The sequence below is a fragment of the Symphalangus syndactylus genome, chromosome 10, assembly GCF_028878055.3.
Source record: "Symphalangus syndactylus isolate Jambi chromosome 10, NHGRI_mSymSyn1-v2.1_pri, whole genome shotgun sequence".
Lineage (NCBI taxonomy): Eukaryota > Metazoa > Chordata > Mammalia > Primates > Hylobatidae > Symphalangus > Symphalangus syndactylus.
In genome coordinates this window covers 59819030-59846540 of record NC_072432.2, presented here as the reverse complement: position 1 = coordinate 59846540, position 27511 = coordinate 59819030, and the positions used below count along the sequence as shown (strand labels likewise).

Here is a 27511-nt window from a genome sequence, read left to right as displayed (position 1 = left end):
CTTTGCTTTTGACAGCAGTTGAGACAAACTGCAGTTCCCCCCATGCCATTCATATGATCGCACACAAAATTCTCTGCTTTTCCAAACTTGCCATCTCTCCATGTCCTCGTGAACTAGGTATAACAAATATTATTATTTCCACTGTACAAATTAGGAAACCAGGGAACAGTAGAGTTCAAGACAGAAAAAATTTTTCATTCAACAAGAGCTTCTTATTGAAAATTTACCCACTGTCTCCTGATAATACTTCAAAATTTGGCAAGTACTACCTAGTCATTTTCAAGATGAGAATGAAAGCTGGCAGTTGCCACAAACTGGATAATAACAGAATGAAGGAATTTGATTTGCGTATATCACACCTGCTTGTGCCTAAAATTTGGGCGTTTTCTGTGCAGTTGTGAGTAAAAACATCTTGGCAGTTTGAAAATACGAACTGCAGCCTCACTGATGAATCTCAGAGGAACTACAAATCAATTGTACTAATTCTCTGGAAACTTACTCCAAACGGCCACAGAAAAGAGCAAATGGGTGTCTGTGTCCACTGCTGTGGGTCTGGGAAGGCTTTGTGAAAAATAAGGTGCTTACAGGAAGTGCTTTTAATGGTTTCCCTGGAAAAGGGCTGCATTTTATTCTTAGAGAAGCATAGCTTAAAATATATTTAAAGCAATCTTCTATTTCAAAAGTATCAAATACAAAAAGAGGTGTGTTATTTTTAGAGTAGGGTTTCAGTAAAGAATTGCCAAAGGAAAAGTAATTTGTTCCTTTTCATTTTTGAAATGAGTTGCTCAAGAAGCCAACACATGTCTGGTTATGCTCCAGAAAAGTCAGGGATCTTACCAAATAAATTATCTGTTACACATGAGATAAAAATATAGCTTTCTCTTATTCACCCTCTTTTAAAATTTATTGCCACAATGTTCACAACATATAATTCAAATCCTGTGTGATCTGAAATGTATCACTAAGAGAAATTATGGTGAAAAGTCAGGGAGTGACCTCTTATTTTTTATAATAACCCAAATATAATAAAAGCCATATGTGAGAGATAAGCAGTGGTAGCATATGTTCAGTGTTAGAAATTAGAAATCAATTGCAAACACAGTGGGATTTTTGCTAAATCAGTAGATTATAGCTGTTCTTGCCACACAGGGGAAAATGGGTAACTATGTGAGAAGATTGGTATGTTAATTTGTTCCTCTCTCTCGATATATATATATATAGATATATATATATATACTAATCCTCTTCATATATTTTAAGGTATACGACATGATATTATAAGGTGTGTGTATATATATTTAAGGCATATAACATATTATAAGGTGCATATATATATACTGTATATAAAATATAAAATATAAGGTGCAGATGTATACTTAGCCTTATAAAATATAAGGTGTATTAAACATACACATATATTATTAAATATATATAAGGTACATATTTAAGGTATACAGTGTGATATTATAAGGTGTATATATATGCACACACACCTTTTTATAATTATGTATATATAAATATGTATACACACACCTTATAATATCATGTTGTGTACCTTAAATATACACAATACAATTTATTTTAAAGAAACCACAGTGGAAGTATATCATTATAAGAAATGACAGTTCAGCATATTCCTGTGTTGAAATAAAAATTCCTTCTGCTGTTGTGTCTGGCCATGGAACATGTCTTTTGTGTAATATGTAAAAAAACAGTAGGACCACTGTCATGTTTGGTACTCTATATAGATGCAGCATCAGTATTTATCATCATAAGCAGATTTGGACTTCAGCATTTATCAAGTACGTATTAAAGCTTCAAGTTTCTCTTAAGTTATATCTTAAGACTATGACCTTGTGGTGAGTTGTTTCCATGTAGAAGGTAACTGAGAGGATGAATTCCCTATAATCAATTTTAAAAATCTGCTGTGCATTCATTTAGCCTACATTTAATGAGTACTGACTAGGTGCCAGGCATCAGTCTGGATACTGGGGGTTTACAATGACTAAAACATCATCCCCATTTGGGAGGGTATTAAATTCCATTGAAGACTGAATTCCATTGAGATTGATTCGTAACTGAGTAAGTTAGTACAGTAGGATAAATATAATAAGAGAGGCATATGCAGCATGCTGCAGGAACATAGAGAAAGGTTATTAGACAAGTTTAGCAAAGCTTCACAGAAGGAGTGACAACTTAGGAAATATAAACAGGAAATTACATATAAACAGGATTTTAGGGGCTAAGGAAGGAGCCAGTGACATTGTGGGCTGCGTGAATCCTGTGTGGGGCATCCAGAACTCATATATGGGCACATGACACATGTAAGGCGCCCTGCTTCGTAGAATTTATGTGCAAAGGGAGATAGTGGAAGATGGAGCTGGAAAGTTAAGGAGAGCTCAATTTGTGGGGGGCCTGAATGCCATCCCTAAGTCTCTTGATTGAGGCCATCCTGCTCATTCTTTGGTCACTGTCCAGATTGGTAACACCAAGGGTATAGTAAAAGTATCTAACAAGCAGTATGGCACAGATGCACATCAGAGAGAAGGAGGGGACCCCAGACCTTCTCCTGTGTCAGATCTTTTGTTTGTGGAACATGGTGTTGGGTGGAGATTCTGGGGATGAAACTCAGGGTGACAGTCATTTATCAACCAGTTTGAAAGTATTTTACTATTTTAGCAACCAGTATAACTGCATGTCTGTGCTGCTATTCAGCCAATCACTGAAGAGAGCTAGGGAGCTGTGCTTTAATTTCTTATCTCCTCTGTACCTCTGGACAAAGATGATTTCATCCCCTACAGATGTCTTGAGTTACTTTCTTTTCTCCCCACTGCCAGAATGAACTCTCTAAAAAGCAGAAGTTATCATTCCACTGCCCTGATTAAAACTTTCCATGGCATGAAGTCCAAGGTCCGTACCCTGGCCCATCTGAAGTTGGAAGTCTGACCCCTGTTGTCTTTTCAGCCTCACTTTCCATGCATCATTTCCTCGGCACTTATGCCCCAGTGCAGTTTGCACAATCACCGGTGCACCTAGGTGACAGAGTGTTCTAAGTGTTCCTGCAGCAGACCTCAGATAACGTGGCTTACCTGTGGGCATCTGGGAACATGCGTTACATGTGTCTTTGTGTGCTTCTGTTGAATGTTGATATATCAGCTTGGCATAACTTTTTAGAAATGAGAGTGGATTTTTTGTTTGTTTGTTTTGGTAATGACTTTAGATCAACTCAGAGTGAATGAGGCAAAGGCCTGAAGAGTCATTGACTCTTCAGATGATGATTACAGTCAGTAATGAAAGGGTGGTGGAATACATGAATGTCAGGCAGATTTCAGTGTGTTAAGGGTAGAATTTGTTACTGAGATCTTTGCATCCACATCTTTAACTATAATTTAGTACCAAGTAAATTATAACTAAAACTTATCCTAAGCTTAAGGGTAAGTTTATCCTTAAACTCACCCTGCATATGGACAGTATTTTCATGTTCTACATTTATAAAATACGAATAAGGAGTTAAATATAAATGAAGTCACTTGAGAGACATTTGTAAAGCACAAGCAGTGTGCCTTGTACAGAGTTAACAAAATAGAAATGGGCCCTGCCCTCATGAAGCTTACGATCTCACAAGGGAACCAGATGATAAATAAGGAAACTTTCCTTTGTCTTTGCTTCCCACCCCACTAGTCCAAGTCCCCTCTCACCTGGGTCATGCAGTAGACTCCGTGCTGGTCTCCTGCTTGCTAGCAGGTCCTTAAACCCTCTCTACATGGCATCCAGAGAGTGGTTTGAAACATCTCAATCAGATCTTGTGTCTGTCTTGCGTGAGCTCATTTAGGACTTCACATGGTAATTAGGATAAAAATCCTAATTTCTTTCCTTGGTCTCCAAGGTCAAATTTGACCAGGCCTCTGCCTATCGCTGCAGCCATGAATCATGCCATGGCCCCCCACTGTGCCTCACCAACTCCAGCCACAGGGGCAGCCCTCAGTTTCCCCAAATACACGTACTCCTTCCCTCCTCGAGAGCTGCTCGTGATGGTCCAACTCCCTGTGACTGGCTGCCTCTCATCCTTTTGATCTACAGTTAGTCCCCACCACCCCCACCACTGTTACTGTTTATTGCAGAGCCCGTTTTAGCACTTAATACAATTCGTAATCATCCCTACCTTTTTTGGGAAGAAAAAGTGTCTGAAATTAGGACTTGCTTCCGCAATTTAGAACTGAGAAGAGAGAATTGGATCTTGAGGTTTGCAAGGCAGATATCCTTCCTTCTGCCTCCAAAGGGATGCCTACTTGAATTACTAAGGTAGGGTTAACGAGCTGCTTGCAAGCAGCAAGGCATTCATTCTACCTACCAGTTTTGGTCAGAATCAATGCCTCTGCAAACTAGTTGGTGCTCCATTGTGAAAGAAACCTTTTAAGAATTAGGATGTATTAACAAAAGCATAGGTAGGGGTTAGCCATACAGCTAGCCAAATTTGAAAAAATTCAGTTATTCAGAGTAGGTCCTTCTGCAGAAGTGCTAAGGTGAAGAGTGAGCTTGAAGAGTAATAAAAAAAAATCAAATGCTGAAGAGGAGAACATTTTAAAATCTTAAAGGAGCAAGTTATGTAAGAAATTCAAGGTATAAAAGAAAAGCAAGCTTTGTGAGTTCTTAAGACACATGTGTAGGACAGATAATACTGGGGGGAAAGAGATAGAAAGGCAAAGAACGATAGATGTCAAGTAGGACTGGGTCCTCAGAAGGTTGAATCTGGGACTAGAGTCCAAGGTATCCCTCCTCAGCTGATTCTGATGGTGCTGCAGGTGGGAGGTGGTGATCCTGTGGACACTCTGTGGTGTGATTACAAAAGGCAAGGGGGTGGAGGACCATCTGATTTCGTTAACCAGTCCATCTTTCTCTAGAAAGTTACGATTTCCTTTTCTGTAAATCCCATTTCTCAAAAGCCTCTGATTTCCTCTTCTGAATCTCTTAGCGATACTTTACTGAAGTTGTACTTCTGGCCCACAGAAACAGTTTCTTGAAGAAGAGGGTGTGTGTTTGTCCTGAGGTGTACATGTGTCAATAGCAGTTTAGGAACTAAGAAACCAACTGATATCCTCCTTGTGAATTCTAAAACATTTAAAAGAAAAATGATGACCAGTCCTTTCTGCTGTAGATACTCACTGATTTTATTGTTTGTCTGCAGTCTGCCATGAGTCCTGTGCAGGTTGCTGGGGCCCAACGGAGAAGCACTGCTTGGCCTGCAGAGATCCCCTCCACGTGCTGAGAGATGGCGGCTGTGAGAACAGCTGTGGAAAAGGCTTCTACAACAGGCAGGGCACCTGTAGCGGTGAGTGCTGGGTTGTGATGCCGACGTATCCTTTCCTTTTTCTCTTCCAGCATCCCTTGTTGTATTCAAATCATAGCACATTACCAATGTTTCTTTTACTCAACATGTATGTGAATAGCTGCTGAGATTAATCTTTGATTTAGATGTATATAACACACTTTCCACCAGTGGGATTCCTCTTGATTGTCCCACCAGTCTGCTAGGGTTGGGGTGCTCATTCTAGTCTTGTCCTGCAGATGAAAATAGTGAGGCCCAGGTGGCCTGCTCAAGACCCACAGCTGGAGGGAAAGGAGCTGGGCTCCCACCTAGGCTTTTCTTTCCCCAAACTCCAAACTCTCTATCAACACCAGGCTGCCTTCCAAAGGAATATGGGGACAAAGAGACTATTAGGCCAGCTGAGGGCAGACCCGCCTTTGGTGTTGGTGCCACTGACTTAAAGCTGAGCAGTTATTATCCATTCTACCTTAACATCCATGGCCATAGCAATGAGAGTTAACCCAGCTTAGTGCTTCCTCGAACCAGGCACGGTTTCAAGTGCTTTATAAACATCAACCCACTGAGAGGCAGGAAAGTCAGGAGGAAAAGCATGGCTTTTGGCACATTAGTCAATCTCTCTCCATGTCAATTCCCACTTGTGAAATGGGGATAATGGTAGCACCTGTGGAAGACACAATACTGGGCTCCCAATGATGCCCTTGTCCTAATCCATGGAACTGTCGTGTGTTCCCTTGAATAGCAAAGAGGACTCTTTAGGTGTGATTAAGTTAAGGATCTTGATGTGAGGATATTATCCTGGATTATCTGGGTGAGCCCCATGTAATCAATCGCAAGAGTCCTTATATGAGGGAGGCAACAGAGTAAGTCAGAAAAGTCGAGTCGAGGACGGAACCAGAGGTCAGAGTGACAGAGTGAAGCAAGGAAAATGCCATGAGCATGCAGGTGACTTTTAGAATCTGGGAAAAGGCAAGGAAGCAGATTCTACCCCTGGAGCGTCCAGGCAAGGAACAGATTCTACCCCTAAAGCTTCCAGAAGAAACTTTGATTCTAGGCCTTCTAACTTCTAGAACTATAAGATGATAAGTTTGTGTTGTTTTAAGCCAAAGAGTTTATGGTAATTTGCTACAGCAGCAATAGAAAATGAATACACCCCCAACTCAGAAGGCTGTTGAGAGATCGAGTTAAGATACGCAAAGCACTTAGGATAGTGCCTGGGACATAGTAAACGTTCTGTCAGTGTTTGGTGTTTAATCCTCACAATTTCATGAGGTAGATATAACCATTCTCATTTTCCAGATAGGAAACAGAGAGGGTAAGAAACTTGCTTAAGGTCACACAGCCAATAAGGGGCAGAGTTGGGATTCCAGCTTAGATCTTCTGGCTCTGGGTCTTAACTGCCTGGGAACCACTCTACTGCCCATTATAATGTGGTATTTCCTTATGCACCTCTACCTATTTTTTTTTTATTTTCCTTTTCATTATCCTTTCCCCCTTTCCACTTCTGCACCTTCTTCTGTGTCTTCTGTCAGTCTTTGGATGAGCTGACTATCCCTGTGGACATTGCCAGGTCTGCAGGCATCCTGACAGTAAATGAAAGGTTTGAATTGAGTTTACTTTGATGGTCATACCTGTAGAGAGGCCAGGAGGACTGTTTTTTTTTCATAACTAAGTCCACCAAATCAATAAAAACGTGTAGCTCCTAAAACTTTCTTGAGTTATTGTCCTCATTTTGTTCACTGAGCAGGGCAACAGCAAAAATGAGATGATTTTAGGGACTTGACAAATCCACTTGTCTTAGAGAAGAGAGATAGCCCTTGGGAGCTGCTTGCTTAAAGCTGTGCAGGGATCCATCAGTATTGCCAGTGTGAAAAATCTCACTTGGTATCGATGAGTCACACGTGGCTTTTGTGTGGATTCAGGAGAGAATAAGGAAAGAAAGGCCAGGCTGCCATTAAGCGAGCATGTTAATCTTTTTCTGCCAGCATCACTTTCCTGCTCAATTAAGCCAGATGTATTCTCTAAAGGTTGACAGATGTCAAATTTGCACTAATCCAAGGGCCTAAAGGCATTTACCCTTTAAGTCCCCTGGGATGCTGGTTACTGTCACTGATGGAGGAACAGTGACACTGACCTGCCACTGAGACTCTACATTATCTGGATTGAGAAGGCAACTTTTGCTGGAGAAGTGGTGTATTTAAAAAGACGAATAGTTAATGTGAGACTTGAGGCTGTGAGAGGTGGGAATCTGCTTTATCTGTACACATTTTGAAAAGCAACTGAAGGAAACTTCCAGGCAGGAGGATGGATCATAGCTGACATTAGTCAACCAATGAATCAACAGATCTACAAGTAATTACATGTCATGTGCTTAGCCTGGTGCAAGAGTTGGTGATGCCACTGGCGTTGACCAACAGGCCTTTTGATACACAAAACTGGAGCTTACACTTTTTATAAAATCGTTACTATTCTCCAAGTTTGTATCAAAATGACTTCAGAAATGTTCACAGAAATATTTTCTAAAACAACAGTGAACCAACTCACTGATTGGTATCGGAATGTTAATTAAGACGTCGGATGCTGATAATGCTGACTTATTTCCCTTTCAGATTAATGCTATTCAAGATAAAGACCGGCTGGTGTGGGTTTAATAATTTATAACCTACCAGCCCGTATCTGTAGAAATCTCAAAGTCAAGTGCTTAAAAAAAACCAGCATAGCCTGTTATGAAGGGTGGTATGCCCTGGCTGAAAGATCTTACAGTAACCAGGTTCACCTGTGGTACGTGTATTGCGTTCTACAAATATTAGATATAAAGAGTGGGGCAATTCAAAGGAGGAAACCTCCTCATTCTTTTATCTTTTAAGTATTTATGCCATTATGAAGGGCTTTTCTGACTGTAGCTAACATAATAAATCAAAGCATAATAAATCAGAGGTTTCTGTTAGTCGTTCCCTCTCTTTTTTTCCTTTCTCTTTCATCCCTCCTTTTTTCTTTCTCCCTTTTCTTTTTTTTAATCTTCATTTCTCTTTTGCACCCATGCAACCATTTTTTGAAATCTTTTTATTTTTATGAGCTTACCTAACCGGGTATTTTTATTTTGAGTGCATATGTATTTAATTTTCTTAAGTGAGATGTTACAAAGTGCATGCTGTTTCCTTCTTTTCTCACTCAGCAGTACATTTTTAAGATGCACCATGTTGTTCTCTCCCCTAGCCCTTCGCTTCTCACTGCTATGTAGCACTCCCTGGTGTGCCCCCCTCATATTACCCATCCATGCTCCCAGTGATGGACTCCCTCCTTTCTCTCCATCTGCATCGCTGCAGAGCACCAGGGAACAGCCTCAAATGTGTTCCTTTGTAAAGCTCTAGAGGGAGTTTCCTGGGATTTATACCCAGGAGCAGAATGATTGGTTTTTTGACTCTGCATATTCTTCATTTGACCAAGCAGTGCCAGGTTACTTGCCAGAATCGCTGTGCAATCTACATTCCCAAGCATGAGGGCTCACTCATCTCCACATCCTTGCCACCACTTGGCATGATCAAGATTCTGATTTTTTCTGGTCAAGAGGTATAAAGGTTCAACCCATTAAATTTGCCTGTTTCTGATGATTAATGAGTTTGAGTATATCTTCAACTCCTGTTGGTCTTGAAGTTTCCTATTCTGTAGATTTCTTCTTAAATGTGCTTTTCCCATTGTTCTATTGGCCTTGCCTCCTTTTATGGAGTTATTTTATGGAGTTTCCTTGTATGTTATAATAGTAGCCTTTTTTTCAGTTTTAAATAGGCAAATTTTCTCACTCTGTTGTCTTTTAACTTTGAATATAATGCCTTTGTTAAACAATAATCTTTAATTCATTATTTTTTACTTTAAGGTTTTTCTTTTGAATTTTTAATAAGACCTTTGCTAAGGTTCAAAAATAAATTATTCTGTCTTCTATTAATTTGATGTTTTATCTTAACTTAGGTTGTTGATCCATCTGAAGTCCATATATATATAGTCCTATATATATATATAGTCATCTATATATATATAGTCCTATATATATATAGTCATCTATATATATATAGTCATCTATATGTATATATAGTCATATATATGTATATATAGTCATATATGTATATATAGTCATACATGTATATATAGTCATATATGTGTGTGTGTATGTATATGTGTGTGTGTGTGTGTGTGTATATATATATATATATATATATATATATATATATGTTTAAGTAGGGGTCCCATTTGATTTTTTTCCATTTCATGATCCAGTTTTCCTAACATTATTTAGTAATTCAGCCTAGCCTTCCTTATTTCTCTTCATTGTATGTTATATTTCCATATGCACATAGTTCTGTCTGAGCTATAAGATATAGAAATTTCTAAATTTCCATAGTCTAAATTTCTGTTCTTGTACCACTATCAAACTATTTTGTTCATTAATTTCTATGGCTTTGTAGTATGTCTCAATATCTGATTGGGAAAATTCCCTTTCTTTCCTTTTCAAAGAGGCGAGAGGATCTCTTGAGCTCAGGAGTTCAAGACCAGGCTGGGCAACATATGAGACCTCATCTCTACTAAAAATAAAAAAAAATAATTAGCCAGGTGTGGTGGTGTGTGCCTGTAGTCCTTGCTCCTCTGGAGGCTGAGGCAGGAGAATCACCTGAGCCTGGGAGATTGAAGCGGCAGTGGGCCATGACTGTGCTGCTGCACTCCAGCTTGGGTGGCAAGCAAGCAAGCAAGCGAGCGAGCGAAAACTCAGCTGGAATTGTTATTGATATTGCATTGAAGTTATAGATTAGTTTGGGAACAAAGTACATCTTCCTAATAATTTTATTTAGATTTACCAATTTCTTTGTAGGTATAATTTTAGGTGTATCTTAAAATGTTTGATATGCAATGCTTTTATTGTTGGTCAATTCTAATTTCTAAAAATTGCTGCAATTTTTCATTTCTTGGAAATTGTATTTAGCTTTTAGATTACTCACTTCTGTTGGGATGTCAGTTCTAGAATTAGAAACCTCAGTAGGTTTTGTGGCATGTGGGAGAGAAGAACGCTTTTCAGATTCATTTTCATTTCTTTGTTCCAGTCCTGAGTTCAGGGGTGATTTTCTTTTTCCCTGTTATTAAGGTCATTGCCATAGCCCATTCTCTTACACTACACATTTGCCTGTGAACAGATGCTGAATTCTCCAGGATGCGAGATGGGACATTTGGCCCCATCACTTAGCGCCTTTTTTCTTATGTTCTCAAAACATTTTTCAGGAGGTTAGCAGGGTGTAGATGGATTAAGGGAACAGACAGAATAAATCTCAGCAGTTCTCTATTTTTGAAACATTGATTCTCTGTAGCGGGAAGGTTTGCTTTGTTTATTTTTAAAGACATTAGCCAACCAGCATAGAAAAGATTGAGTCACAGAATTGCCTGTGACTGCACTCTCCCTCACCTCCTTCCACCCTTCATAAGGAGGCCTTTCTCTGCTCTGTTCAAAACCAGTCTGTCAACTGTACTTTTGAATATGCATCCCTCTTTTCTCTTAGGTATTCTTTCAGCAATCATTCAAACTTTTCTTCTTTAAAAATTATTTCCAGGTTCTATACTTGCCTTGATTTTTTACAGTATAAGAAAGACAAAACAACCTTCTTCCCTTTCAATTATGTGTTTCCCTGTCCTTTTCCATTCTCAGCCTGGGCCCTTTAAATGAACAGTTTATAATCATGGCCTTCACTTTCATTTGGTCTAATGGCTCCACTGAAACGTGTGGCACAGGACACGCACAGCCTGGTTCCTAAGCGTAGTGAAACTTTTCAGATGTTATTTGTCCTCTCTGCACCTGTCATGACTTTCTTTTGGAAACATTTTTCCTCCCTTGGCTTCTCAGTCACCATGCTCTTCTTTCTCTCCCTTATCTTTGGATCATTTCTTCTTGGTCACCTGTACTAGTTTTCTTCTTCTTCTTCTTCTTCTTCTTCTTCTTCTTCTTCTTCTTCTTCTTCTTCTTCTTCTTCTTCTTCTTCTTCTTCTCCTTCTCCTTCTCCTTCTCCTTCTCCTTCTCCTTCTCCTTCTCCTTCTCCTTCTCCTTCTCCTTCTCCTTCTCCTTCTCCTTCTCCTTCTCCTTCTCCTTCTCCTTCTCCTTCTCCTTCTTCTTCTTCTTCTTCTTCTTCTTCTTCTTCTTCTTCTTCTTCTTCTTCCTCTTCTTTCTTCTTCTTCTTCTTTTTCTTAAATGCTGGTGCTACCCAGGTCCTTGCCTACTTCTGTCTTATCCTGCATACTTTTCCTGAATCACTCAACTAATTTTTAGTTTCAACAATTGCTTGTATATGATGACCCCATACCTCTCCCCCGAGCTCCAGAACCATAAGTTACATTGCTCCCTGGATTGTGCATGTTTCAAACTAGCTCATGGCACCCCCCCACACCTATTCTCCTTCTTGTACTCTGTGAGTGACATCACTTGTCCCCCAAGACAGACCCCTGGAAGCCGTGTGAGATGGTTTTTTCTTCACTGCTCTCAAATCTCTCACAACCTCCACAGTTCTAATTCAACCCCTAATCATCTTGATTCATGCTCTTTGCCATGGTCTTCCAATGGGGTTTCCAACTCTCCTCTTCACCCTCCAAACTGAGGCCAAAATGATCTTTCTTAGACACAAATACAGCCATGTTTCTACTGTGTTTAGAACTGCAGGGATTCAAACTTGTTGCCTTTCCTAGGATGAAAATCTAGACACAGAGTGGGGCCATAGGTTTCTATAATCTGACCTTCCCGCTTTTCCAGCCAAATGAAACCGCTGTTTTCCTGGGCAGCCTAGTCTCCTCCCAGGTTCTGAGACTTGGCTTACTTTGCTGTCTCAGCCTGGAGTACATTCCCGTCAGCCTGACATGGTCCCATGCTTCCTAAGGCAATGCTCAAGGGTCGCTCCTCTATGAATGCTTTCTTGACTTTTCTACCTCTTATCCCCCCCCTCACATTTTTTTTTTTGAATTTTCATTGTGCCTATATATATTGATCTGAGTGATATTTTAAATATTTCCAATATTGCCTATTTCTTTTCCTATATTAGACTACTCAGCTGCTTAAAGTGAAAACTAAGTTGATTTGGTTTTTGTGTTTCTAACCCCTGGCACAAGACCTGACACAGACCTTAACAGATGTGTTAGGGGATAAACGAATAAGTGAATGAGATCCTGAAAGACTGTGTGAAGTTCAGCAATTTTAACATAATTTTAGTAGCATGACCTTGCTTAGTAGAGTCTTGACTTTCTGAATTCTCTGTCCAAGTAGGGTAAAATAAAAGATAAAATATTTGGTACATACTTATGCGAAAAAACTTTATTATTTATCTGAAATTCAAATTTTATGGAGCATCTGGTATTTTTATTTGATAAACCTTGCAACCACACCTCTAAGGCCATTTGAACTTTAAACCTCATATTAAGTTGGTTACACTGGTGGGTGTGCCTGAGAGTTTTTGCTATGCTTAGTTCAATGAATAATTCTTCAATTCTCTTTCAACTGTGAAAACAAAAAGCACGGAGTCCGATGAAATTTTGGAATCAAGAAAACAATTCCGCTGAGTAGCCACAAAATGAGATTATGATATTGATACCCATTGTGGATATTGTAAAGAACGGACTTCACTGCTTCTTTTGCTCACTATTGCCTTTCTCTGATGGGTTTTTTTTTTTTTTTGCCTCCCCTTAGCTTGTGACCAATCCTGTGAGAGTTGTGGCCCCAGTAGCCCCAGGTGTCTTACCTGCACTGAGAAGACAGTGCTGCATGATGGGAAATGCATGTCTGAATGCCCTGGCAGGTACTATGCTGATGCCACTGGCAGGTGCAAAGGTAAGAGATGGGTCACCATCATCATCATCAAAAAGTATTGAGTACATGTTTGACTATACTTGGTGTTATATGTTGCTAATTTGGGAACTTGGGTGTATGATGGGAAAGCATTACTTTAAAAGATAGCTTTTTCATTATGAAGCCAATGTGTATTTGATATGGGAGTGGGAGATATGGGTGGATGTTGGGGGACTAGAGTGCTTTCGTTAAGGACTTATGCATATTAATCATCATTAGAGTTCATTTGGTCCTTTTGAAATGCCCAAGACATCTTTAACATACAGTCCTTGTTTACTTGTAAACCATCACTAACTTAGGTTGCAGATATAACAGAATCATTTCTTATATAACATAGGTCATATATTGGCAACTACAACACACCACAAAAATAAAATTAAAAAGTTAAACCAAGTTTGATAGCTAGTAAAGCTAAAGTCTGTATCCATTGAAAACTTGTTTTTTTGTGTGCTACTTATATATTGTTTCTTTCAGACTTATACAGCCTAAACTATGAAACATACCCATTTGAGACTTTATAAAATTTCTACCTTATGTATGCCTGACTTGTGTCTTTCCTCACAGGTAACTCTGAGAACTTCTTGTTGCCTGGGACATCTTGATCTCCCCTCCTCTCTGAAACATATGCCCACATCCTCACATCTACCTACTGTCTGTTAGTGCAGGGTGTTTAGACCCATCCCAACATCTCTGCTTAGCAGCCTCCCCTTTGCCTGCCAACCTCTTTACTCACCCAGTGTTCACCACCTTTCCTCTGTGTCCTACCCCCACGTTCTCATCCCATCTCTACCCGCCCCCAGCTCCTGACCATGGTCCTGCAGAGCCTTCTTCCCCTATCTCACTCCTGACCCCAGCCCTGCTAGAGGCTCAGCCAGGCCATGCCACCAGTACCTGTCCCTTAGAGTCAGAGATGTCCCCATTAACACCAGGGTCAAAGCAGGGGACATGTGTTCCTGACATTGTCTTATGTTGTGGTCAGAGTCGTTACTGTAATTGTTACTTAAAATCCTAGAATGTCAAAGCTGGAAGTATCTTAAATGATCATTTAGTCCAACCTTTCGCTGTGCTCATGCCAAGAAAACTAGGCCAGGAGAGACCCAGGCTTGACTGAGGGCATTGATGAATTGGTGGAGAAACTGCTCAAAATGCCAGTGCTTCCAACACTCCAACCCACGGCCTTTCCGCTCTAATCCATTTAGGCAGTGTGAGGTTTAGGTCCAGACACACCTAGGGCTAAATCCCATCCCTGCTATGAATAAAGCATGTCATCGTGGGTAAATTTTTGAACTTCCAAGACCTCAGTCTCCTCATCTATAAAATGTAGTGAATAATGCCTACCTCATAATGTTGTTAGGAAAATTAAAAGTGACAATGTGTAGAAAGTGCTTAATACAAACACTAAATAAAGGGTAGCTAATAAGCAATAGGTAGAGCATGGCTAAATGGTGGGTAAAGGGCCACGTGGGCAGTTCTGACAGTGTAACCACCTCCTAACACATTTTCCCCTTGGTTTGGTGTGACTTCCACAGGGGACTAAGAGTCCCAGGCTTGCGAAGCCCAGCCAGGAAGTGGGCGCTTTATTCACCCCTGTCCCATGGTGTTCTCCCTCTCACTCTCTTCCTCAGTTTGTCATAACTCGTGTGCCAGCTGCTCTGGGCCCACAGCCTCTCACTGTACAGCCTGCAGCCCCCCCAAGACTCTGCGTCAAGGCCACTGTCTGCCCCACTGTGGAGAGGGCTTCTACTCTGACCACGGAGTCTGCAAAGGTATCATTGGTGTCACGGTCATTCTTGAGAGGCTATCCCACAAGAACATAGATTTACTTTTTCTCAATAATGTAACTTACCAGTGTAACTTTTCTTCTAGTGTATCTTTTATGGCTATCCATACATTATACGCATTTTTCATTACAATAGTTTTGCAAAGGGTTAATCTGAAAAAATTTTATTTGAAAATTTGTGAAGACACTCAAAGCATTATGATTTTTTTTTCTGCCTGTTTTTAGGGGGAATATTAAATTAAACAAAATTGAACTCTTATTTCCTCCTTTCTCTATTCTCTTACCTTTGCTAATGTTTTTCTTAGACTTCATTTTGTTTTTCCCTAAAGAATTTCTTTTCGGTAATGATAGTGCTGAGCAAACTGAGAGTCACTAGCGATGCCTCTGGGCTGAGTGAAATGGAAAATTCTTTTTTTTTTTTTTTATTATTATACTTTAGGTTTTAGGGTACATGTGCACAATGTGCAGGTTTGTTACATATGTATCCATGTGCCATGTTGTTTTGCTGCACCCATTAACTCGTCATTTAGCATTAGGTATATCTCTTAATGCTGTCCCTCCCTCCTCCCCCCACCCCACAACAGTCCCCGGAGTGTGATGTTCCCCTTCCTGTGTCCATGTGTTCTCATTGTTCAATTCCGACCTATGAGTGAGAACATGCGGTGTTTGATTTTTTGTCCTTGCGATAGTTTACTGAGAATGATGGTTTCCAGTTTCATCCATGTCCCTACAAAGGACATGAACTCATCATTTTTTATGGCTGCATAGTATTCCATGGTGTATATGTGCCACATTTTCCTAATCCAATCTATCGTTGTTGGACATTTGGGTTGGTTCCAAGTCTTTGCTATTATGAATAGTGCCGCAATAAACACACGTGTGCGTGTGTCTTAAATAGCTGTTTGCCATAAAGGCTTTGAGCTGCTTGGGAGGGCAATATCATTTAAACATTTTGAAACTAGAATATTGGGAACAAACACTTTAATTAAGTGAAATAAATGTGTATTTATTTGTACATTAGAATTAAGTGAAATTGATATACATTTATTTGTGCATCAGGCACCTTAGAACAGAGTTTGAGAACAGTTACAAAAAGAACGTATTTGAAACAGGAAAGCTGCGACAACTGTTTCAGAAGAGAAAATTTAGAGAATCTTTTAAAGAACAGGAGAGTTAATTGTATTCAAATTTGGGCACCAGATAGTTTGACTACCTTATTTGGCTTTGCTTTTCACCAGTAGCCAGGGTAAGCAAAATACTGTCTAGAAAAGCAGACTTTACCCACAAAAATTCTAAGAGGAATTTGTTGCCTGGACCCCTATGTAGTAGGTGTTGGATGACTCATGGGTAATAACACAACCACCATTTTTGCAAAAGATACGGTAATGGCCTCCCTATGAATGGTTCTAAAAATCTGCAATAGAAACCAAGGGCATAATGTTAAATCATCATTTAGCGAGTGTGTTTCTCTGGAGAACCAAGCCAATATTGTCCAGTTTGCTGTTTTTGCTCGTTCATTTGTTTGTTGTTGTTGTTGTCTAGCCCGACAGCCTTTATGGGACCTGGGAGATGTGACTGGTTAACGCCACCCCTCACTGTAACTTTCACAAACATTATTATCACTCTGTGCTTTGTATAGAACATTAGAAAAATAATATGCTGGGAAAGGCTGCATTTGGTGAACTTTTCTAAGTGGGTTTGATTTAATGAAAGATTTGCAACATATATTTGATCCTTGGATTATTTTTTGCATTTTATTTCCATTTGCAGCCTGTCACTCCTCCTGCCTGGCTTGTATGGGTCCTGCACCCTCTCACTGTACTGGGTGTAAGAAGCCAGAGGAAGGACTGCAAGTGGAGCAGCTGTCTGGGGCAGGCATCCCCTCTGGCGAGTGTCTAGCCCAGTGTAGAGCCCATTTTTACTTGGAGAGCAGTGGCATATGTGAAGGTAAGCATGATTTGAGAAAGTGTTAGGTAGCCTCTGGGCTTACCTCTTGAGAGATCCTGTGAGGTGGGACCAAAGCCAGGAAGACCTATGTTTCATTTTAGAATGGTTCCTAGATGCTTGTGAATAAAGCAGGAGACCAGTGTGCAAAAGAGTAGCCCCCACCAATAGCCTCCCTCCCTTTGTGAACATAGATGATCTTAGAGAGCTAATCCCTTCCACTCCACCTTTTCCAAGGTTCCATTCGCAGAAGTCCCAGACAGAAATTCTTTCAGGCACCACTATGTGTAGTTACAAAAGACTCAGAGCTCATTGTAGAATTTCATTTATTATTTCTTCTAATTTGCTACTCTGAATATGAATTGGTCCCTTCAGGGCAAAATCTGGACTTCTGTCAAAATTTAGAAGTGATTTCTGCTGTTTGCCTTGGCATATCATCTTCAGAGAATTGATGACATCCTGAATAAATAATTTGACTCAATAGCCAGGCCATCTATGAGTGGCTGAGGAGATGAAAGGGAAGGGTATCGTTTCCTTTCTGATCCCACAAGTAGCTGCCTTGCTGTTGGGTGAATAGTTTGACTCTAAAGCTACCTGAAAAAAAAATCGTTAATTTATATTTTTCATTGTAAACATATGTTCATTAAAAAAATTTTATAATACACCCACTACCTAAACCCAATTGCCTTTTCCATTTTGTTATGATATCTGAGTCTTTTTTCATATTCATAGCTTTGCATGTTTATATTTGTAACATAACAGTAAGCATGCTGCAAATTCAGTTTTGTATCCTACAAGTCTACTCACTGAAGTGGCCTCCAATTCAATACACCCTCACAGTGAAATGTGGGTTTCAAGACTAGGTTAAAAGATTTCAGGCACAAGGTGTCATATGGCACAGCAGGAAGGATGCAGAATTGAAATGCAGAGACCCAGGGCCAGACACTTAACCTCTCTAAGTGTTTGCATTCACAGTGTTAGAATAGGCTGACACGTAGCCTTTTTGCCAGGCTCAAAGACGGTTAGGAGTGTCAAAGTGGCCGGTAAATTATAAAGCCCTCCTGCTCCGTGGGTGCAAACCTCCATCCATGTACTCAGGTGTCCTGGAACATGATGGCGAATCCCCTGCTCCTTGGGAGGCTCTAGACTCCAGGGGATTTTCATGGTGCCCAGAAATTGAAGGGAAGGTCACCACTCTCCAGACATCCTGGTTTCTACCCATGTATGCATTGCCCAACCTCTCTGTGGCCATTTAAACTCCTGTGGCTCTGTTTTTATAACCACTTGTGGAATATGGGCATCATTGTTGCTGCCTAGTCCCAGTGCCGTCCCAAGGTACATGCCACACAGCCTTCCCCTGTGGTCTGGTTACTTCCAGGTGCCAAAGTGGAGGGTGATGTGGCTCTTTCCTTAGGGATCCCACAGATTCCAGTGGGAGGAGAGGTGGTGGGGAGCAAGGGGTGGAAAAAAGCATTTTTCTCCTCCGTTTAATTGCTTCTCCGTTCTCCTCCATGGGTTTAGGTTTGCCGGACAAGCTTCCTCCAGCCACTTCCACTTTCTGGCAAAACCTATATCCCCTAAAGAAAATTATTATAGTGCCTAGCCCTGCTTGACGTGAGGAAAGTACAAGGAGAAAATAGAAAGAGAAAGCATAACTTCTCTCTCCCTCCCTCCTCTCTCTCTCTCTGTCTCTCTCTCCCGCATTTTACAGAAGTGGTTTTTGATTTGCTGGAATCTGTGAAACTAGTCTGCATAGTTTTACACAGCCTTGAACTGTGCACCGTGAGGTTTTTAGTGGAAACCACAGAGGAATTAGACCTCCAGGAACACCAGTCTTTCCAAGAATTCAGAGAGATGCCCCGTGAGACCCCTGGCTTTTTTGGCACACAGGTTGAAAGTAGAGAGGCTAGAAAAGCCCACAGGAAATTCCTCACTGTAGCCTGATGATTCTGGTTTTCCCATTGGTACAGTGCTCCCATGAAAAATCAAAGTGACATCTTCCTAGACCACTCAGCGCAGTTAGGTGCTTCTTACAATTTTGAGCACCACATTAAACATTCATAAATGGGGAATCCGGAGTGGGTTCAGAAATAGTTAGAATTGTAAATAAATAAAAATTAGAGTGACCAGGGTTTTTTAGCCCAGAAAATAATATGACCATTTATTTGATACCCACCATGAGCCAGGCACTGTGAGAAGTGCCTTACTAGTTTTGCTCACTTAGTCTCAATGCCAACCTTATGGGGTCAGTAGGACAACTGTTGTGCAGGAGCAGAAACTGAGGCTTGAGGAAGTTGAGGTTGTGATGTGCTCAAAGTCATGTAGCCAGCACAGAGTAGAATCCAGTGGGAATCTAAGTCCAGTATCCAGTATTCATGCTATAAACCATCACGCTACTGTATTGCAGTGGCTGAAGAGTTCAAGGTGGTACAGCTCCTAGTCTCCATTCCATACAGGAGAGAAGCACAGCATACTAATGCTTCAGGATTAGAGCATCTTACATTTAAGAAAACATCCTTGACAAAGGGAAGGTTTCTGGGAAGCCCTTTATACAGGCACCTTTGAAAAGATTAGAATCTGACTGGGTGCAGTGGCTCATGCCTGTAATCCCAGCACTTTGGGAGGCCAAGGCAGGTGGATCACCTGAGGTCTGGAGTTTGAGACCAGCTTGGCCAACATGGTGAAACCCCATCTCTACTAAAAATACAAAAAATTAGCCGGGCATGGTGGCGCATGCCTGTAGTCCCAGCTACTTGGGAGGCTGAGGCAGGAGAATTGCTTGAACTCAGGGGGCGGGGGTTGCAGTGAGCCGAGATCACACCATTGCTCTCCAGCCTGGAGTTAACAAAACTTTGTCAAAAAAAAAAAAAAAAAAAAAAAAAAGGTTAGAATCTAATCCTGCCAGAATGGTTTAATTGTGGTCCCATGTGAAAGGACTGAATTGACCTCTTGAGTTCCTTGTAGCCCTGTGACTTTATGCTCATTAACATAATATTATTAGGTATCATACATATAGCTCTCTACTCACGTTTATTAGCAAATCCCTGTGCAATCTCACTAGGTAGGTTGTTGTACTCAATTTACAAGTGATGAGAATGTGGCAGAAAGAGGTTAATTGAGTTGCCTAAGATTCCTTTGGGAAACTGAGCACAACTACCAATTGTTTCCAACCTTACCTGTGTGTTATGTGTGCTGATTGATGTATTTCCTGTCAGTCATCCCGTATCTCTGGAAACCTTTCTGCCTTCCCATAATCTGTTCCATTTTCAATTCTGCTGAAGTGTTGTCTATGAATCAGGCCTGGGAGTCCTATGAGATTGCATTGGGCTCTTCCCACATCTTCCCAGAAATATCCTTGCCTCTCTGCAGAATATTAAAAAGGTTAGATGGGCGTTGTGTGTACGTGTGTGCGTGTGCGTGTGTGCTCACATACGCACTATTGAGGGTTTCTTTTATAGCACCTTTAGTTTCAAATGCTTTCTGTAAGGAAGAGAAAAACAACTGTTTTCTAGAACTCTCCTTCTTCCTTTCTTTGAGACTACAGCACAGAGTGATTAGAATATTACTGCAGCTAATAAAAGCGAGAGACAGATTCGTTATAGGAAGAAGCAATTTACTTAGACACTGAAGTGGTGTCAGAAGTTATCATAACAGTTTTTACTTTGAGCCAACCAACAAACCCTAGTGCAGGATGAAAAAACAATACTACAGATATTTGACTAAAATCTGAGTCTGTGATGAGAGGACAAAAAAATTTAAAATTAACAGTGATCAAAAGGAACACTACTTATTGGAAGCTGGAGGACAGTCTGTCTTTATTCATTCCTCCGGCAAATGTTTGTTGAGTGTCTCCCAGGTGCCAGGCATTTCTAGGCACTGCGAATATACTAGCAAACGGGTCAGCTGAAAAGTCCTTTTCTCAGGGAACTTGTATTTTAGTGAGAGAAACAGATAATAAATAATAAATGAATGAATGAATAACAGTAGCAGCAACAAAACCCATGGATGCTGGTCTGTGCCCGGAAGCCCCCAGCAAGGTAATGGAGGAGAGAGGAATGGGCTGATGTGGCTAGAAAGCAGAAGAGCTCTGGTAATATGGGGATGGCCACTTGTATGCATTCGTCCTGTGCTTTGGCTCATCAAAAAAAAAATGAACTGGGTGCTTCAGAAAGCAGAACTTTGACTTCATGTTTCTTTTTCCACAAGGCCTCTATGTTTCCAAAGTGTGGCTAGAATTGCTGGCACAAAACATGGTTTGTTGCTAATTGTAAAAGATTGGAGACATTTTCAATAATCAATCCGAATTGTGCACATTTATTAAATATTACTACTATTAGCGAAAAGAATTGTAGTAATTGTAGTAATTTCATCAAATTGATCTCACCAGTTTAGCTGAGTGTTTGCTAGCACTGGTAGATTCAAGTAACTTCATAAAAAAGCAAACCCAAACCCAAGAAAAACACAGCCCCCTGCACAAAAAAACTAAACAAATTACAACAAATTAATAAAAACCTGCGTCCTCCAAAACAACATCAGAAAAACATTTTTTACTTTTTTATCAGTCTTCCTTCACTGATTCCCATGCCTCTGTGGGTGTGAATCTAGATGAGGTCTGCAGGGGGAGGGGTTTCTCTGCTGCACACCCGCAAGGGCGCTATTCTCATAGCTACCTTTGTGCCTGGCTCCTCCTGGAGTCACTAGTGACAACTGGTGTGGCAGTACATGGCAGCCTAGGGATGGACAGACAGAGCAAAGGATCTAGAACTCTATGTCTCCTGGAGGACTTTGCTACTGATGTTCCTTGGATCTGTTTAAATTGCTCAGCTCAGCCTCTGATTCTCTTTCCACTATGGTTGAAGGATTTTTTTTTTTTCTTTTAAAAGGTTTAATTATTTTGCAGACTTAGCTTTTATTTGAGGTCTCTCTAGAACAGAATTTCTCATAGGACTGTCCTGGGAATCTTGTTAAAATGCAGATTGAGATTCAGTTGGGTAGGGGTGAGGTCTGAGTTGCTGCGTTTATAACATGCTCCTAGGTGAGGCTGATGCTGCTGATCCCTGGACCACAGTTTGGAGAAGCAAAGCTTCTAATCAAAGAAGCAGCAGCATATCACTTCAGCAGTGGCATACTTCTTTCTCTCTTAAACAGTTAGTAAAATATCCTCATTTTTGTTTTTTCTCACTGCATGCATTATACATATTACAGAAACCTTAAAAAGTATAAGTAAGGGAAAAAAAGAGAAAAAGAATACCTATTACTAGATTTGATTTAGCAAATAAAAATTCAGGCTTTAGCAAGTTTTAAAAAATGAATAATTTTTATAGTATAAGCATATCCCTAATATTGCATAAGATATTCTAAAATATTATTTGTCGTTTATCTGAAATTCATAACTGAGTGTCTTGTGTTTAGCAACACTACCTATAACCCTTTCATTTTGTGATTACTACTTTTAATCTTATGGCATAAATTCTGACAGTTGTTTATATAGCATACACACACGAACACCCATACATGTGCATATATATCCCTTTATAGTTTAGAAAGTCCTTACAAACAATAATTTTGTTGAAAATCTTGAAAGTTTGCATATATCTACTCCTACTTTATAGATGAAAAAAGTGATGCTTAGAAGGAACTAAGTAAAGAATGATTTAGCAATGAGGGATACTGGGTTCTAATATAGGACATAGTTGCCCAGAACTTATTTACTTACTTTCTTTTCATTTAAGCTTAAATTCCTTTTTTTTTTTGCATGTCACACTAGAGCTTTCCAATTTAATTTCAGGCCAGGCCATCCAATTAATAATGCAGCTCAGTCACCACTAAACAATTTGGCAGTGGTGACTGGGACTGGATATGAACATGGTCAGGATGATTAGATTAGCCATGTAATTGCCCCCATTCCGTGGTAAATTAATAATGGAGTCTTTCAATTTCCACGTAGTTCAGCATGAGGATTAAATATAAGTTTGAAGAAATTACAAGTTTTTATTTTAAAAATGAACTCTGTACAACAATAATGAGTTTTACTTACACATTGTCTAATTTATTATCTCAGAAGAAACACAGTGTTTTTTTAAAAAAAAAAGCAGTGATAATAAACATTCCAGCAGTCCCATCCCTGTCTTTTCATTGTACTTAGATTGGTGATGGAGCTTTGGTCAGGGATTTATCAGGGGAATTTCAGCAACTAAATGTTTCCAGCCTCCTAGGGCTGGGTCTTACTGCACAGAGCAAAACTACACAAAATTGCTACAGGTTTAGTATCAGTTCTTTAAAAAAATAATTCACCAGTTATTTTGGTCAATTAATTAACTTGGTTTAGGTGAATGGGAAGAAATAAAGCATGCTCTGTGTATTTTGATCATTTAGTTGTTGCTAAGACTCACCAAAGGCCTCAAGGCAAAGAGTTTTAATTAAAGAAATACGTGGGCAGGAATCTGCCTGCACAGCTTAAGAGTATCTTACCGTTTATGAAGTTGGAATTCTCTTACATTAATTTGATTAAGCATATGGAATCTATATTAAGCAATGCCTTTTAATGTAGTCCCTAGATTGCTGACATGCGCTATACAAATTGGTGCCTTCTGGTAACGTTCAGTCTTCTTCACTTTCCCCTTCTTGCTTTTATAGCATGGGTGTGCCAGGCTTTGGGGAGAGAAAGATGAAAAAACTACAGACCATGCCTGAAGGAAAGCATGATCAACTAGGAGAGACTGATGTCTAAGCAAATAATTAAAAGAGCATGACACATGCCGTAATAGCAGTAGTCACAAGGGACCAAAATAGCACAAAGTAGACGGGCTCTGTCTAGGAGGGAAGGTAGTGAGGAAAGATTTGTAGAGGGAAAACTTTCCATGATTAAGCCTTTGAAGGATTAATGGGAGTTCACCAGGTGAAGAAGGTGAGAAAGGGCATTCTAAGCCAAGAAAACAGTAAGTGCAAAGGCGTATTTGGAGAAGTACAATGTGTTTGGTATTCTTATAGTATAAAGTCCGAAGAGGAGAATTGTGCAGAATGACGCTGGAGATGCAGGGTGTGTGGAGGACATTACATGAAGTACTTTATGCGCTGTGCTAAGGAGTTTGGAGTTCACACTGTTGTTACTGGTAAACTATTAAACGATTTTAAGTAGGGAAAAAATTTGGTCAATTCACATGTTATAAAGATCTGTCTGGTGAATGTGTGGCAGATAAATAGGCAGAAACAGGGTAGGGCTGGTTAGGAAGCTGCTGCACTAACCCAAGTCATGAATGATGTTGAAGATCCGTGTTAAGGGGCTGTGGGAAGGTGGGATAGATTTGACAGACATTTAGGAAGTAAAATCAACAGAGCTTAAATGGGTTGTGGCGATAGAAAAGTAAAAGTGTAGGATAACTCCAAGGTTTCAGCATGAGTAACTTGGTGAAAGGTGGAGCTACCAAGTGAGATAGGGAATACAAAAGAAATAGCAGGTAGGGGAGTAGGATGTGGGGTTGGGGATAGATAGTGAGTAAAGTTTTGGACTGATGTCCACAATTTACATTAAGTGCATATGGGATGAGCTTAGAAGTAGATGCAGAGTAGCATTTTGGAAGTGAGGAATATGAGATACTTTTGAAATACCCAGAAAAGATATCTCCTAGGTAGTAGATTTATGTGATCAGAGTTCAGGATAAAGGCCAAAGCTGTACACATAAATTTAGGACTTACTAGCATGGAGGTCATCATTAAATCTATGGAAAAGTTTGCCCAAGAGTAAGAAAAGGAAGGATAAAGGGTGGAATTGGGGGAAGCTTTAATATTTATGAGGCGGTTAGAGAAAGAGGCTGAAAGACATTTTCAAAGACAGAAGAACTAGATAAGTATGATGCCAATGCTTCCATCCATCTATCCACCCCCCCACACACCTACCTGGCCACCCATTTAGTCAGCAGAAATTCATTTATTGAGAATTTATGACATGACAGGGACAAGGGACTGTGATAGGCACTGCAGGGATCATAGAGATGAAAAAGACGTGATTTTTACTCTTAAAGAATTTCTAATCTAGTCAGAATGAGAGATTGGGGATGTTCAATCATGTTCATTTAAAACAAGAAAACACAAAAAGACTGAGCACAGTGGCTGACACCTACAATCCCAGTGGTTTGGGAGGCTGAGGTAGAAGGATTGCTGGAGGCCTGAAGTTTGAGGCTTCAGAAATCTATGATCATGCTGCTGAACTCCAGCCTGGGTGACAGAGCAAGACCCCTTCATCAAGAAAAAACCAAAAACCAAAAGTAGCGAGAAGAAGGAAAAGGAGGGTGAGGGTAAGGGGGAGATCAATTTTGATTAACTTTACTCATTTCAATTTTTAGCCCTTATCACAGTACTCCCATTGTGAATCTAGAGGATTTTGATATCTACATCATATTTTGAGAGAAGCCCCCCTCAAAATTTGTTTTTGACATGAAAAGCCAGGAAATCTTGTATGATATGAAAGTAGGGACACTTTATCACTTTTGTTGTATCATTAAAAAGAAAAACAATAGTAGTATCGGTTGTTTGAAATATACATGGAAAATAGAATGAATGAAAATTGATATGTTTAATTATTTTAGGTACAGTTTTTGCTGAAGTCAGGTTGACTGGACTTTATAGTCATCTAAGGACACTTGTTAGTGCTTAAGCAGCTCACTTATGCTTTTTCAGAAATATATGTACTTAGCCATCAACTGGAAAGCCAGTTTCTGAAAATGTAGTATTGCATGGAGGAATTATTCATAGAACTTCTTTCAGATATCTCCCATATACGCTCTGTAATGGGTTCAGTCTTCCTTGAAGGATCTTAGACTTCAGACAGAACTCCTGCTATGAAATCAGCTTCCATAGAATGATTAAGCCTCATATAAGTCACTGAAATAGTGTCAATATTTCCAAAACCAGCACGGAACTGAAATTTCATGACTTTTTTTTTTAAAGGATGCAGATGTTAATGCCTGTACTTGCAGAAACAGAGCATTATAGAGAAAAAAGATACTTTAAGAGGTTCGTCATCCAGCATATTCTTTTCCCTCTGTACCCACAGCAACTAACTAGTTCATTATCTAGTTAGTTCTTAAACATTTCCAATGAAGTCTTCTGAAGACTGTCATGGCAACATTCATTGGAGCTTATTTCTAAAATCTAATGGATGCAAAGGGACTTTCTTCTGGACTTCTTGGCCCACCAGCCTTTCAACTTGTTTGTCTTCTTTACTTTCCTGTTGTGTATAATTGAAAAATAACCTTTGTGCACATTGAGTAAGGTTATTACATTCATTTTGTGACCAAATGAAATGAAATGTTTGTACTCTCTCGGGTTTTCAGTTCCACAGTGATACATTTTGATTTCCTATTTATTAAGGAGGTATAACAGGAAGAGCTAGAGATTTTAGCAATCTTGTAAAGTCTGATATAAACCTAATGGTATCATCAGACATATGTTTAGGTGTGCAAAAATGTGTTGCTTCAAGATGCTTCCCCCATATTATCCTGCAAAGCTTTGTGTTAACAATATTATTTAGCTGTGTTTTAAAGTATTGCCACCTCACTTTCCTTTACATACTGTTTCATTTTGTGTTAAACATGTCTTAAATAAGGTGCTAAAGTATATCCTTCTTTTATAATAATATTCTCTTAAACATCAGTTTATTCATTTTTTAAGAGGAGTCTGAAAATACTTGGGAAAAAATTCCTAACTGTGAAACCATGCCCTAAAAATTTTGAGGGCCCATCTAAAACTTTAATTTGGGAAGATTATGTTAACTCACATGCAGTAATATTAAAAAATGACTCATATGGTTTAGTAATAGACTGGGCACCAAAGGGCTATTTAAAAAATAATTGCTCCTCTGGTGGAAGGGAATGCCTGGAGGCTACTTATTTTATTTCTTATCAGGAGAATGAGAATCATCATTCTACTTTGCATAGGAGGATCAACTCATTCTTTCCCTTAAAATGGAAAGATAAAGGCATTACCCCCACCAGGCCTCATATGATACTCCCCATTCTGAGCCCAGAACACCCAGAACTTTGGAAATTGGCTATTGCCATGTCTGGACTGCAAGTATGGGAAGGAAAAACTATTCTGACTGTTGTTCCCACTACCGTCCCACTCTCTCAGTATCTATCAACGTGGACCCAGACATTCTGCTTTACTTACCTCCAACCCGACTATTCCCATACAGAGTTGTGTTAAGCCTCCTTACATGCTGTTAGTAGGAAATATCAAAATTTGGACGAATAATCAAACTGTCCAATGCATTAATTGTCATCTATACACTTGTATTAACTCCCATTTTGACTCCAGGAAAAGTGTAATGTTGGTTCGAGCTCGAGAAGGAATCTGGATTCCGGTAACTTTACCTAGACCTTGGGAATCCTCCCCCTCAATACATTTAATTAATGAAGTGCTACAGCGAATTCTAAAAAGATCTAAGAGATTTGTTTCACTTTAATCGCTGTTATCGTGGGCCTAATTACAGTCACTGCAATGGCCACCACTGCCGGAATGGCATTACACCAATCCATTCAAACGGCTCATTTTGTTAATGATTGGCAAGCCAATTCCATCCAAATATGGAATTCTCAACAAG

General features: G+C 39.8%; 1 protein-coding gene across 1 annotated transcript in view; it reads left to right on the top strand.

The window, feature by feature from the left end:
* The window catches only part of FRAS1 (Fraser extracellular matrix complex subunit 1), a 471835-nt gene that overhangs the window by 230734 nt on the left and 213590 nt on the right, over positions 1-27511 (top strand). Inside the window, exons 15-18 of the mRNA XM_055297229.2 lie at positions 5186-5329; positions 13029-13169; positions 14813-14953; positions 16738-16914. Coding sequence (XP_055153204.2) covers positions 5186-5329; positions 13029-13169; positions 14813-14953; positions 16738-16914 — 603 coding nt within the window. The remainder of the gene's footprint in view (positions 1-5185; positions 5330-13028; positions 13170-14812; positions 14954-16737; positions 16915-27511) is intronic.